This window comes from Callithrix jacchus, chromosome 5 (genome assembly GCF_049354715.1).
Source record: "Callithrix jacchus isolate 240 chromosome 5, calJac240_pri, whole genome shotgun sequence".
Lineage (NCBI taxonomy): Eukaryota > Metazoa > Chordata > Mammalia > Primates > Cebidae > Callithrix > Callithrix jacchus.
Genome location: NC_133506.1, coordinates 49,414,631 through 49,428,591, shown reverse-complemented (window position 1 = coordinate 49,428,591; position 13,961 = coordinate 49,414,631). Strand labels below are relative to the sequence as shown.

The 13,961-nt window shown below is 42.3% G+C and overlaps 1 protein-coding gene across 18 annotated transcripts in view; it reads left to right on the top strand.

The window, feature by feature from the left end:
• Positions 1–13,961, top strand: part of BCAS1 (brain enriched myelin associated protein 1) — a 123,587-nt gene that overhangs the window by 63,215 nt on the left and 46,411 nt on the right. For all 18 annotated transcript variants that reach the window (XM_078372008.1, XM_078372005.1, XM_035298965.3 and 15 more), the window contains exons 5-6: positions 11,753–11,911; positions 12,693–12,737. In XM_078372008.1, the coding sequence (XP_078228134.1) occupies positions 11,753–11,911; positions 12,693–12,737 (204 nt within the window). The remainder of the gene's footprint in view (positions 1–11,752; positions 11,912–12,692; positions 12,738–13,961) is intronic.

The following is a 13,961-nucleotide window of genomic DNA, read 5'->3' as shown; positions in this document are numbered from 1 at the left end:
TTCAATCACTATTTCCTTTATGTCCAGCTCTGGAACCACAGAGGAGAATCACTGCCTTGCAGACCTTAGGAAACCCAATCTGGGAGGAGCTGGGGGCGACCTAGACATAGCCCCTTTCATTTTCTGTGATGAGCCCTGGCAAGCGTGTGGTCCATGAGACCGGAGTAGCTCAGAGCAGTGGACCCATCCTGGGGGTCAGAAGAGCTGCCTCCTCATCTCCACGCCAACTTCAGAGAACCTTGCCTACTGACTAAGTAGCCAGCGCCATCACCTCATCCTCCATGGCCTTACCTTTTTCTTCTCTCCTTAGCAACCCTCACCACCTGAGTCATCTGTGAGATTTATTAGTTTATCTGTATTTTTTTCCACTGTGGTATTTTCCCTTGTGAGAATTTCAGCTCCTCAAGGACGGAGGCTGCACAGTCTCATTCACAGCTGTACTCTTACTGCCTCCATCAGTGGGAAGTACACGGTAGATATTTGATCAGTAACTTCTCTCCTAATCCTTCATGACACGGTAGGCAGATCCCCGAACTTGCTGTGATTCAAAAGTCCTGTTCAATCCAACTGTTTTTTTTTTAAATGGAGTCTCACTCTGTCATCCAGGCTGGAGTGCAGTGGCATGATCTTGGCTCACGGCAAACTCTGCCTCCTGGGTTCAAACGATTCTCCTGCCTCAGCCTCCTCATGGGCTGAGATTACAGGCATGCACTACCACACCTAGCTAATTTTTGTATTTTTAATAGAGAAGGGGTTTTGCCATGTTGGCCAGGCTGGTCTCAACCCCTGACCTCAGGTGATCCACCTGCGTCTATCTCCCAAAGTGCTAAGATTACAGGCACAAGCCACCGTGGCCAGCCCAATCCAACTTAAACTTTAATCTCAGATTCATTATAACATTCATCCCAATTCCTGCGAGAACCAAGCTCTGCCTTGCCCCATGGCTTGAGGTCCTTGCAGTCTAGAAGAAGGTGGACTTGCTTTCCTCTCCTCTCCCTCCCATCTCCCTGAGTTCAGGGAGGAGGGGTTAAGAGAAGAGAAAGGCTTTTTTCCTGGCAGATGCCATTGTTCTCTCCAACTCTCCATATTTTCTCTATTGTGAGCATCCACATGATGTCCCTTTTCAGGGAATAGGTGGGGACTTCTCCACCTCAGAATTCTGTGATGGAACCCTCCACTGCTTCTGCTGCTGGTGATCCCCTTTGCCCTGCACCCACCCTTCTGGTGAGGTAGAGTGAGGCTGCCTGAGCCCAGACACCTTCCACAGCACCTACTCCTTAAGATGTCACTCAACACTTCCTCAGTCTGACTCCAAATTATTGTTCTAACCGCCTTGCCTTTCATAAACCCCATACCTCCACTGGACTGAACAACCTGCCCCATAAGTTCTCCCCAAACCAGTCCCCACCTCATCTTTTTCTGCATTTCTCACATGCCTTCCTCCATGTCCACTTGACAGAAATTTCTCCATCACCACCTCACATGCCTCCCCATTTCTGCTAGTCTATTTGCAACCTATGCTTCATGGCCTTGGGCAAATGCTGCTTCATCTTTGAGTCTCCCTCTCCCTTCTAGTTCTTAACCTTGGTGCACACTGGAAACACCTGGGGGGGGGGGGTCTAAAAACATTGACACCTTAGCCTCACCTCCATAAAGACTAACGTAATTAGTTGGGGTGGAACCTGAGTATTGGCATTTGTTTAAAAAGCTGCCCAGGTGATTCTAAAAGGCACCCATGCTGAAACCCAGTGGGCTGATAAAATTAACTTATCTCTCTCTTTTTTTTTTTCCTTGAGACAGGGTCTTGCTCTGACACCCAGCCTGGAGTATAACGACACAGTCATAGCTCACTGCAGCTTTGACCTCCCTGGCTCAAGCAATTCTCCTGCCTTACCCTCCCAAGTAGCTAGGACCACAGGTGCATACCACTGCGCCTGGCTAATTTCTGCTGTTTGTTTGTTTGTTGTGTTGTGTTGTGTTGTGTTGTGTTGTGTTTGTTTTTGTAGAGACATGGTCTTACTATGTTGTCTAGGCTGGTCTTGAACTCCTGTGTGCAAGCAGTCCTCCTGCCTTGACCTCCCAAATTGCTGGGATTACAGATGTGAGCCACTGTGCGTAGCCTCACTTGTCTTTTTATCAGTGCTTGTCCCTATCTACTGATCTGTATCTGCCATAAGGCTCCAAGCATCTAGGAGAGAGGACAGTGTCTGATTCAGTTCCGTAAATCTCACAGCTCACCACAGTGCTCAGTAATTAAACACAGTAATAGTAGCTCACCATTACTGAATGCTTCCTGTGTGCTGCCCATTCTCCTAAGTCCTTTCCATGGATTACCCCATTTACTCCCTCAACAACCCTAAAAGGCAGTTGCTCCTCATAACCTCACTTCAACAAATGAGAAAATTGCGACCTAGAGTTAGGGAACGTGCAGGACTGCAGAGGTGTGGATGGCAGAGCAGGGACTGGGCCTGGGACAGCTGGCTTCACAGTCCATGCTAATGCTGTGTGGCCTCTGCACAGCTTGTATGTAGTCACATTGAGAGTTAGGATTTCAACATATGAATTTTGGGGAGAGACAAACTTTCAGTCCACAATACACGTTAAAAGAATAATTTTGTGTGTGTGCACACACCACCTAAAATAGTGTCACCTCCCCCTGACATATATCGACACTCATCTGCTGTAAACAGAATTTGCAGCCATCCTTCTAATCAACCAGCTTAACTACCTGGATCCCAGTTGTACCTTGGAGTTAGTTTTTAAAAGTTCAATTCATATTAGAACCTGTTTTTTTAAAGTACATCTCTTTCAAAGCAAAACACTTTTCTCCTGGAATTAACAAGGAAACCTAACAAGATTCTTAAGGCAATGGCTTGTATTTGCTTTCAGTTTTATAAAGCTTCAGCTGTTTATGAGGCATTTCACAAGAGGTATTCTTCCATTTAGAAAGAGTCCTGGGGCTGAATGAAACCCTTGTAGAATACGCGTATTATTGTTGCTTTTAAAATACTCACCAAAATGTGCTTTTTGTATTTTTGTAGTCATTTCACAGAAGCTCCATTTTTAATGCCAACTATTCCAACCTGGCCTTTGGTGTTAGACTGGCCTCAGTGCCTGATCTAAGTGCCAACTGAGTACTGAGAACCATGGTAATGAAATTCAGAGAAGGGGACAGATTCCATGGGTGGCATGACCCAGAAAAGCATCAGTGGGAGAAAGCAGGCTTGATTCTAATCATGAAGGATGGATCAAAAGAAGGGAGACAGACACTGGAGTGGAGAGCACAGTATACAAAGGCAGAGAGAGAAGAATTTACTACGTATTGTTTAACAAATGTTTCTCATGAATCTACTCTGTGTAGATTAACAAATTGTGTGGCGTTTTCATTGCTTTCTTTTTGTCTGTTTGTTGAACACTTCTATACTAGGCATCATGCTAAGGAATATACATGCATGATTTCTTATGGAAACTGACAACAAATTATACCTGGCAGGGTTTATTATTAATCCTGTGTTCCACGAGAAGACAGTGTCTCAGACAGGCTAAGACCCTGGCTGGGGTCCTCAACCTGTGAGTGAAGTTGGGAGGTAAACATGGGGTCCTCAACCTGTGAGTGGAGCTGGGAGGTAAACATGAGGTCCTCAACCTGTGAGTGGAGCTGGGAGGTAAGCATGGGGTCCTCAACCTGTGAGTGGAGCTGGGAGGTAAACATGGGGTCCTCAACCTGTGAGTGGAGCTGGGAGGTAAACATGGGGTCCTCAACCTGTGAGTGGAGCTGGGAGGTAAACATGGGGTCCTCAACCTGTGAGTGGAGCTGGGAGGTAAGCATGGGGTCCTCAACCTGTGAGTGGAGCTGGGAGGTAAACATGGGGTCCTCAACCTGTGAGTGGAGCTGGGAGGTAAACATGGGGTCCTCAACCTGTGAGTGGAGCTGGGAGGTAAACATGGGGTCTTTGTCAGGCACTGGAACTTTTATCAACAACTTGATCCAATTGTGAATGAGACACACACAGTGCCTGTCCTCAAATGCCCAGTTGAGCAGGTAATACCGGCAATTAATCAATTATGATTTGATATGATGGGTATTGATGAGAGGGGAATTGTGAAAACAAATAGCAGTAAGAGATAGTGAGCTTAAATTCTTGTTTGCAAAATTGCTCAATTGAATACCAGTCTATGGAAAAGAAAGAGAGAGATTGATCATTGACATTTATTCCTCCCTTCATTTATTCATTTATAACTATGTTCCTAATTATTATCACTAATTATTATAAAAAGATCTGCTACACCCCAGGATAAGATTTATTATTTAATTTTAGGTAACAAAGTTCGTATTTCAAATACACTTATTAATTTCAAATTTAGGGTGCTAACTTCTTTTCAGACCCGATTTAATCCTCATTGCTGTACACATGATAATGTAGCTCTCAAGATTCACCTATCACGGAAAATGACCTCACCTCTAGCCAACTACAAGGAAGTCAACACTGTCTGCTATTAACAGAGTCAAAGCTTTCAGCTAAGGGAGAATTATAGGAACTGGCCTTGCCTTCTTGCCTAAAACAGATGAAACCCTGAACAAAAAACACCAAACAACAATGTTTAAGACGGTTTTAAGATACATGGCAACAAGGACAGTGGTCTCTGAGAGACAGGATGTAAGAGGTGATCCCTATGTCTGCTCCTGCCTACTGCCTTGAAAGGGTTTTCAACCCAGAGCCTAGGCGGCAGGAACTGAAGCAAAGCCCAGAGGGTTCCCTAAGCCCAAGATGGCCAGAGTTCATAGACAAAGCAACAGAGGAGAGAGAGAGATACACAGAGAAAACTCCAGGGATCTGTCAAAGGTCCTCACAGAGTATGAGGCAGAGAGCTAACCAACGTGTTCGTATGAGGAAACTAGCAAAGACTGGAGGGAAAAAAACACCAGAAAGGCATTTATACAGGGCCAGAGAGTGTGCCTTCTCTCACTAGCCAGACTAGAAAACCTCCTTATTAATAACTCTTTGGGTAATTAATGAGGAAACAGGGTCTTTCCTCATTAGCGAGAAAAGATTAGCTCCCTAGACTAGACACCATTTTGGTCCTGCCTAATGTAGCTACCAATAGGTTATTTTTGCCTGCTGCCCAGACAGAGCCAATTTATCAAGACAGGGGAACAGCAATAGAGAGAGTTTAATACACATGGAGCCAACTAAATGTGAGATTAGAGTTTTAATACTACTCAAGTCAGCCTCCTCACAAAATTCAGAGGCTAGAGTTTTTAAACGTCAGTTTGGTGGGCAGAGAGCTAAGGTGTGGAGAATGCTGATTAGTTGATTGGGGGCAGAATCATAGGAGATCAGAGATGTCCTCTTGTATTGAGTCAGTTCCTGGGTGGGGGCCGCAAGACCAGATGGGCCAGACTAGAATGCAGGATCTGAAAAACATCTCAAACACCAGTCTTAGGCTTTGCAGCAGTAATGGTATCCATAACAACAACATGGAGGTTAAGAATCTTGTGGCCTCTGGCTGTATGACTCCTGGGCCATAATTTCTAATCTTGTGTCTAATTTGCTAGTTTTACAAAGGTAGACTGGTCCCCAGGAAAAAAAGAGGGGCTTGTTTGGGGGAGGGACTGTTATTATCCTTGTTTCAACTTAAACTATAACTAAATTCCTTCCAAAGTTAGTGTGGCCTACCCCCAGGAATGAACGAGCACAGCTTGGAAGTTAAAGAAAAGACAGTGTTGGTTAGGTTATATCTCTTTCATGGTCATAATTTTTTCACTCTCATAATTTTTGCAAAGTCAGTTTCAGGAACAAATCTTAAAAGCCAGAACTAAAAGGATCAGACTGATTTTAACTATCTTAACTACCTCCAAAAACAACGTTCAAAAATATTTATAGGAACAAATAATATCTAGCACCCAAACAAGTTAGATTGATAATGTTGGACATGCAAACAAAAATTACCAATGAAGCAAAGAAGCAGGAAAATGTAACTCATGATGTGAAGAGAAGTCAATGAAAACTGGCCCAGAACTGACACAGGTGTTAGAATTGGCAAAAAATAAAAATAAGTAAAAATAAAAATAATTAGCATAAATGTGTCTCATATATTTGGAAAGTTAAGTAGAGATATAGAAGATATATTTTTTAAAATTCAAATCAAATTTCTAGAGATAAAAACTACAGTGTGAGATTAAAAAATACACTGGATGACATTAGCAGCAGATTAGACAATGCAGAAAAAAATATTTGTGAGTTTAAATACATAGCAATAGATACTATCCAAAAGGAACCATGGGGCAGTCGGGGAAAAGAAAGGTCTAGGTGTGATGACTCATGCCTGTAATCCCAGCACTTGGGGAGGCCAGGGTGGACAGATCATGAGGTCAGGAGATCGAGATAATCCTGGCTAACATAGTGAAACCCCATCTCTACTAAAAATACAAAAAATTAGCCAGGCATGGTGGTACACACCTGTAGTCCCAGTCTCAGGAGGCTGAAGCAGGAGAATCGCTTGAACCTAGGAGGCGGAGATTTCAGTGAGCCAAGATGGCACCACTACACTCCAGCCTGGGCAACAGAGTGAGACTGTCTCAAAAAAAAAAAAAGATGGTAGAAAGGAAAGGAACATCAATGAGCTACAGAAAAACCCCAAGGAGGCTAGTAGGCATGTAATTGGAGTCCATGAAAGAAGAGAAAAAGAGGAAAGAAAAAATATTTGAAGACATAATGGCTAAAAATTGATAATTGTTCATTCATTCATTAGTCATTACTGATACTGTACCACATGCACAAGTCTAGGTGCTGGGGAGACATAAGGGAGGAAAAACCTTCATTGGTTTATATTCCAGTGAGGGGAGAGGAACAAAACAGTAAATGAGCAAGTGGAAGTTTGAATATAATTCTCAGTCTTGCCACTGAGAGCCAGTTAAGTCTCTGTCCTGTGCGTCGCAGGAATATTAGCAGCATGCCTGACTTCTATTCTCTAGATACCAGTAGTAGCTCACCCACCCCCTACTCGTGACAACCAAAGGATGTCTCCAGACATTACCAGATGTCCCTGGGAGGAAGGGGAGCCAGTCATATTAGAAGTGAAATACACTAAGAAAAAAATTAAGCAATTAGCAGCATCAGATGTACCAGGATATATTATAGCAACTTAAAGTAGAGTGGTAAGGAAAGACCTTGATAGAAATGTGACAATTGGGCTGGCCATGGTGGCTCATGCCTGTAATCTTAGCACTTTGGGAGGCCAAGGTGGTTGGATAACCTGAGGTCAGGAGTTCAAGACCAGCCTGAGCAACATGGAGAAACCTCATCTCTACTAAAAATACAAAAATTAGCCAGGCATGGTGGCACACACTATAATCTCAGCTACTTGGGAGGCTGAGTCAGAAGAATTGCTTGAGCATGGGAGACAGAGGCTGCAGTGAGCTGAGATTGCACCACTGCATTCCAACCTGGGTGATAGAGTGAGACTCCATCTCAAAAACAAAAACAAAAACAAAAAAGTGACAATTGAAAAATACTTGAAAGAAGTAAGGGCGCGTGCTCCTGGCAGGCAGAAGTTCAGGTGCAAAGGTCCTGAGGCAAGAGCCTACTTGACATGTTCAAAGAAGAGCAAGAAGGTCATGGGTTACAAAAGAGTGACCTGGGGGAAAAATAAAAAAAAAAAAAAAAAAAACGTCAGAAAAGCCACGAGAATGGATTGGAAGAGAGGCACTTCTCCAGGAATGAGCAGGAGGGTCCTGTTATCACAAGGAGTAAGGAATGCTAGTTAGGCAAAAACAAGTTAATGCTTACTTGCCAACTGTGTGGCCTCGGACATGATGTTTAAACCTCTCTGGCCCTCAGTTTTCTCATCTGTAAAATGCCTTGCACAATCTTGCCAAAGATTAAATAAGATAGATTTGTGAAGGTGCCCATAACTCTGAAGCTATACAAGCATGAACAAGCGTTGTTTAAGACATAAGGATGACATGGTTTAAACAAGTTATAAGTGTAGTACTTCTTGGGAGAGTTAAGTCGTGAAGGATTTTTACAGGTGGAATTTATGGATTTAGTCTAGATTTATATACACTCCCTGTGAGGATCTTGGTTTTCCACCACCTGGATTTAATTTATATGATGTCAAATTTTACTGCACATACTATGTAAGTTTAGCAAAGTTGACACTCATAGACAAATAATCTATAGCATTTTAAGATGTTCAGTTCAGACAGGCCTGAGTTATAATCCCCAGATTGGCTCCCCTCAAGCTGTGTGACCTTGGACAAGTAACCTAAACTCTTTGAGCCTCATTTTATTGTTTGAAACTGTTAATTGTAATATTTTTCTCAGAATAGTGTTGTAAAGATTAAGTACATTTATTTAATACATTTATTTGTACAGTGGTTTGCATGCTATAAATGTAAAATATTTGACATTATTTATTATTCTATAATAAATAATGATATATTAAGATTAGGTGACTGGTTGGGTGTGGTGGCTCATACCTGTAATCTCAGCACTTTGGAAGGCCAAGGCAGGCGGATCACAAGGTCAAGAGATCAAAACCATCCTGGCCGATATGGTGAAACCCCATCTCTACTGAAAATACAAAAAATTAGCTGGGCGTGGTAGTGCCTGTAGGCCCAACCACTTGGGAGGCTGAGTCAGGAGAATCACTTCAACCCGGGAGGCAGAGGTTGCAGTGAGCCAAGATTGCACCACTGCACTCTAGCATGGACAACAAGAGCAGAAACTCCATCTCAAAACAAAACAAAACAAAAAAAGATTAGGTGACCTTGTTGAATTATAGCAGCTTAGAAAAGAGAAAGCACTGGTGTACATGTAGTGCTTAATAAATAGTTGATGGAATTTGCACATTTGTCCCTACCCAAATCTCATATTAAATTGTAATCCCCGGTGTTGGTTTGGCCTGGTGAAAGGTGTTTGGATCGTGGGGGTGGATCCCTCATGAATGGCTGGGACCATCTCCTTGGTGGTAAGTGAGCTCTTGCTCTGAGTTCATCTGGTCATTTGAAAGTGCATGGCCTCACCCTCTCCGCTGTTTCTCTCCTGCTCCCGCTCTGACCGTTTGCTGTGCCTGCTCCACCATGATTGTAAGCTTCTTGAGCTTCCCAGAAACCAAGCAGATGCCACCACCAGGCTTCCTGTAAAGCCTGCAAAACTGTGGCCCAATTAGACCTCTTTTCTTTATAAGTTACCCAGAATCAGTTATGTCTTTATAGCAATACAAAAACGGCCTAATACATTCGTCCATTAAAATGAGTTGAATGGTATCTCAGCAGTTGGGATCATCAGCCCATATCAGTTTAGACTGCTCTTCCAGACACTGCCAACCCCAGAGCAGAAAGTATAAAATCCAGAAGTCTAAACAGAGTGCTACCATATCCCACTCTCCATTATTGGGAGAAGTGGTCAAAATAGAAATACCAAGTTTTCTGTGGGCTCCTGCCAGCTCATACACTGGGAATTGTTAGAAATCCCTGTGAGGACACAGAAGTGTCTCCTTCCATTCTCCTCCAAGTAAGGGAACTGGCAGCCGGAGGGGCAGGGAGTTAATGTGGAGAAGGCAAAACCCACAGCCCTAGGATGAAGGACTACATGGGGATGAAAGGGCAAAGAGGGACGAGGATGCTCAAACCAGCAGGTGAGAGTCAAGTCCGCTTCCCTCACTCCATCCACCTCCAGACCAAGCTCCCCAATGCCAGGCCACAGCCACATGCACCAACCTGCCCTGCCTGGACACCTTTTAGGTCTCACCTGTCACCACCACTGCTGCACCAAACAACTTCTCAGACCACCAATGTACCTGCAGGACCCCTCTATTAAAGTCTTCTAATTTTTGTAACAATATTCATCAAGTGTATATAATTTGCATACCTGTTGACCCAAAAATTTCACCTTTGATAATTTACCAAAAGAAAATTATAGATACACATGAGTAATGAGAAATAAAAGTGTGAGATGTCCACTTTACTACTGCTTATAATACTCTAGGTATACAACTACAAACACTGTGAATGGGCCAGATGCGATGTCTCACACCTGTAATCTCAGCACTTTGGGAGGCCGAGGTGGGTGGATCACGAGGTCAGGAGTTCAAGACCAGCCTGGCCAAGATGGTGAAACCCCCATCTCTACTACAAATACAAAAATTAGCCAGGCGTGATGGCAGGCACCTGTAATCCCAGCTACTTGGGAGGCTAAGGCAGAGAATCGCTTGAACAGAATTGCTTGAACCTGGGAGGTGCAGAGTTCAGATGATGCCACTGCACTCCAGCCTGGGTGATAGAGTGAGACTCCATCTCAAAAAAATAAAATAAACACTGTGAATTTCCATCAATAAGGATATTAGACAATAAGCAGTGTTATAATCAAGCAATGGAATAAATGTCACCTGAGTCGTAAGGAATGACACAGGTTTAGCTGTGTTGTCATGGGTTTCTGTGCTACTTTGTCACATGAGAATTAAAGCTGATACAGAGAGCACTATTTTATTTTTGTAAAATTTTCATAAATGATACATTTTTATTGAAGGTTTTCTGTGGACCTCGCTGTCCTTGGTACTTGAGAAAAGCACTGAGTGAAGCAGATATTCCTGTCTTTGTTGAGCTTATACTCTAAAGGGAGTATGAGAAAAAGCACAAATACTGAGAAGAAAATAGAACTGCTGACACAGCAAAGATTTTTAAAAGGGCAAGGGACTCCGGTAGAGACGATGGTGGTGGGAGGAGAGCATTACATGGATATTTAGGGATGATCTCTCCAAAGAGATGACACTTCTGACCTTAAGGATGGATGGAAATTACCTATGAGCAGTCAGAGGATCAGAATGTTTCTGACAGAGAGCCAGAAGTTTGAAAATACCCTGTGATATGTTTGAAAAACACAAAGAAAGCAGGCCAGAAAATGGAATGAAGGAGCATGTGCTGCAGAGAGGATGGAGACTTGGGCAGGGGCAGACCATGTTAGACATTGGAGATCCTGCGTCAGAGTTTAGGCTTGACTCCAAGAGCTGTCAGAAGCTACTGGAGGGTGGTCAGGAGTGGGAGGATGGGATCTGTTGAGTAAAGGATGTATTGGAAGGGTCAAGAGCCCAAGCAGATAGGGCAGGGCTTTAAGTGTGTTTATGACTGTTGCAGTCATAAGGTAGAGAGGTGGTAGCGTCCTGTTCTCAGGTGGTGAAAAGAAGGCAGACTCAGAAGGCATCCTGCCCTCCTGAGAGAGGTCGGGGAGAAAATCAGTCCCCATATCACACCCCTTACACTGATAACCCTCAGATCCTAAAAGCAAAATAGTTATTTTTAAACACCAGTACTTTTTTTCTTTTTCTTTATTTTTTTAGTTGATATGATTCACCCCTGTGAAAATTGTTGGAAACAAAATAACACCATCTCTGGGGATAATGTACACATCATTAGATAAAGAGACTACAAAGATGGAAAATAGTGATACCTTACACAACTTCCTTACAGAATTGGGAGAAAGGGGTTTTTGTTTCGAATGCAACATGCACTGCTGTGTTTGTTACTCTTTGGCTCCAAAAAACGTCCCTCCAACCAACAGCAAATGCTGAATATGTTAGAAAGAGGGGGAGGGAAGGAGAGCGACTCTTATAATCTTATGATTGTTCTGCACACCCGTGGGTAGAAGAAGTATGCCTGGAATTAGGGGGTGAGAAAGGGGTGTGAAGCAAAGTATTACTTGGAGAGTTCACATTCAACAAGTGGCAACTGTGAAAACTGTTTTGCTCCTAGGACATAGTTGACAGCAAGGAAAAAGAAGGACAAGAAGTTGAAACTGCGAATTGCTCTGTCCCTGGGGACCCAGAAGGACTGGAGATTGCAAAGGACGACTTCCAGACCACAGCTACAGCAGAGAATACTAATCCCATCATGAGTTTCTTTAAAACTCTGGTAAGCAGTTTTCTCCTCTTTTTCCCTCAATTCTATTGCTCAAACGTTTTGTTAATTCTAAGAATAATGCACATTTGAATGTTATCGTACTGAATGGATTATAATGGTGCAGGTGGAGCATGGGAGATGAGAACAGGTGTGCTTCCTAAGGAGGTTGTGTCACATCAGGCTTTCAGCGAGAGAGCCCTTGAAGTTGGGAGCCATGATGTAGGCAGTGGATGCCCAAATCATGTAACGTGGGCTGTACTGTAAGGGAATTGTATGGCAATTGCATGTCTTACGGTCATTGATCCTAAAAATGATTGGCAAATATCTCCCTGTGTTGTAGACTTCTCAAAGCAGTTTTGCTGCTCACGTGGCAAATAAAACACTGTAGAAATCACTCAAAAACAAACCCTGAGTGAATGAATGCATAATGAAGCAGACTGTCCCAAATGTGTTTGGGCTATTTCCAAATATCAAGACTAACTTCAAAAGAAAAAACAATAAATGTCTGTTTGGAGTAGTGGAAGAATTTACGGAAAGTCTGTGGTCTTCCAGGAGACAATTTTGAGTGTGGTCAAACTCTCGGTAAATGTATAAGATCAGATGAATCTCATTATAAGATGCTAATTTTGTATTACCCAGTGATCCTGAGGTTTCCATTGAACCAAAAGTACTTCTCATTTTATTCTTGACCTTTATGGTGAACTGGACCACCCTAAAGAATTATGCATCCATGAAATAAAAATCACTCTAAAGAGCAATGATTTCTAATATCTGGCTTTCTCAAACTTTTAAGGTTTCACCTAACAAAGCTGAAACAAAAAAGGATCCAGAAGACACGGTAGGTAATTTAAGTGTGTTTATGTTTGGGTTTGTGCATAGAATTGGATTTGGATTTGTGTCTGCTTGTTTTTTGAATATACGTATGTATGTGTATCATATTATATCTATATATAGTTGGCAATTTAATAGTGCTGCTAGATTGTCTTTAAAAGATTTTATTTATGTTAATGGTAGTTTAATTAAAATTTTACTGGAAAGCTTGAAAGATATGCCGGCTCTGGCTCAATAATATCACAATGCCAATTTTTTATATAGTATAAGAGCAGAATACTAATAATCATATCATCATCTTAGCCTTTTAGTTGTATGTAGAAAGACCCAGGGAATATAGTAAAAAACAGTCCATCTAAAGTAGAAGAAAGCTTTTCAGCAGGACATGGACTCTAAAAAATTAAAGTAAAAGAAATCTTCTGTATTTTTGTTTTTTAAAAATATGTTATTTTTCAATGTTATTTGAAAAAATAAATCTTCACTGCAAAGGCAGCGGTTTGGTGAAACAAAATAGCTTCCATGGGACACTTTCCAAACGGATGGCCTTGTGGAGGCGTTAGGATGCTCTAGAGAGCCTAGATTTTTCACTGTCATCCAAGAAATTCAGCCAATTCCCCTCAAAATAAATTTGGTTTGAAATAACATCTTCCTAGAGATGTTCTCCCTTTATACTTGACAAGGCCAGTTACCTCTAGTGGAATATGTGGTTTAAATTTCACGGGAACCATGAGGGAAGTTTAACATGGTGACAAATGAGTGTCTTGGGTTCTTCTTCTGATATTGGAAAGTGCTTTGAAAAACACCGGGAGCAGATACAAGGCTTGGTTTGCCTCATACATCTGCTACCCATATGTGAAGGAGTTGGCTGTGAAAAGAGGATCTGTGATTTTGTCTCAAAAGACCTGCATTTCAACTCCAGTTCTGCTACTTGATAGTGGTACAGTCTTAACCTGTCTGAACCCAAGTCTCTATGTCTATAAAATTGAGACAAAAAATTCTTTCTCCTGGACCCCAGGGTTGAATGAAGGTATGGCAATGCCTTGCAAACTGTAGAGCTCTGATGAAATGTAGTGATCCCTATTTCCATGATCACAGTCAAGGCTGGTTGAATGATATGACTACGTTTGTATTGTATTTATTGGTTCCTCCAGAATTTTCTTCTATTGGAAAAAACAATATGTATCTGAAGAATCTACATGCATTTTCCTATAAAATTATTCATTTATTACGA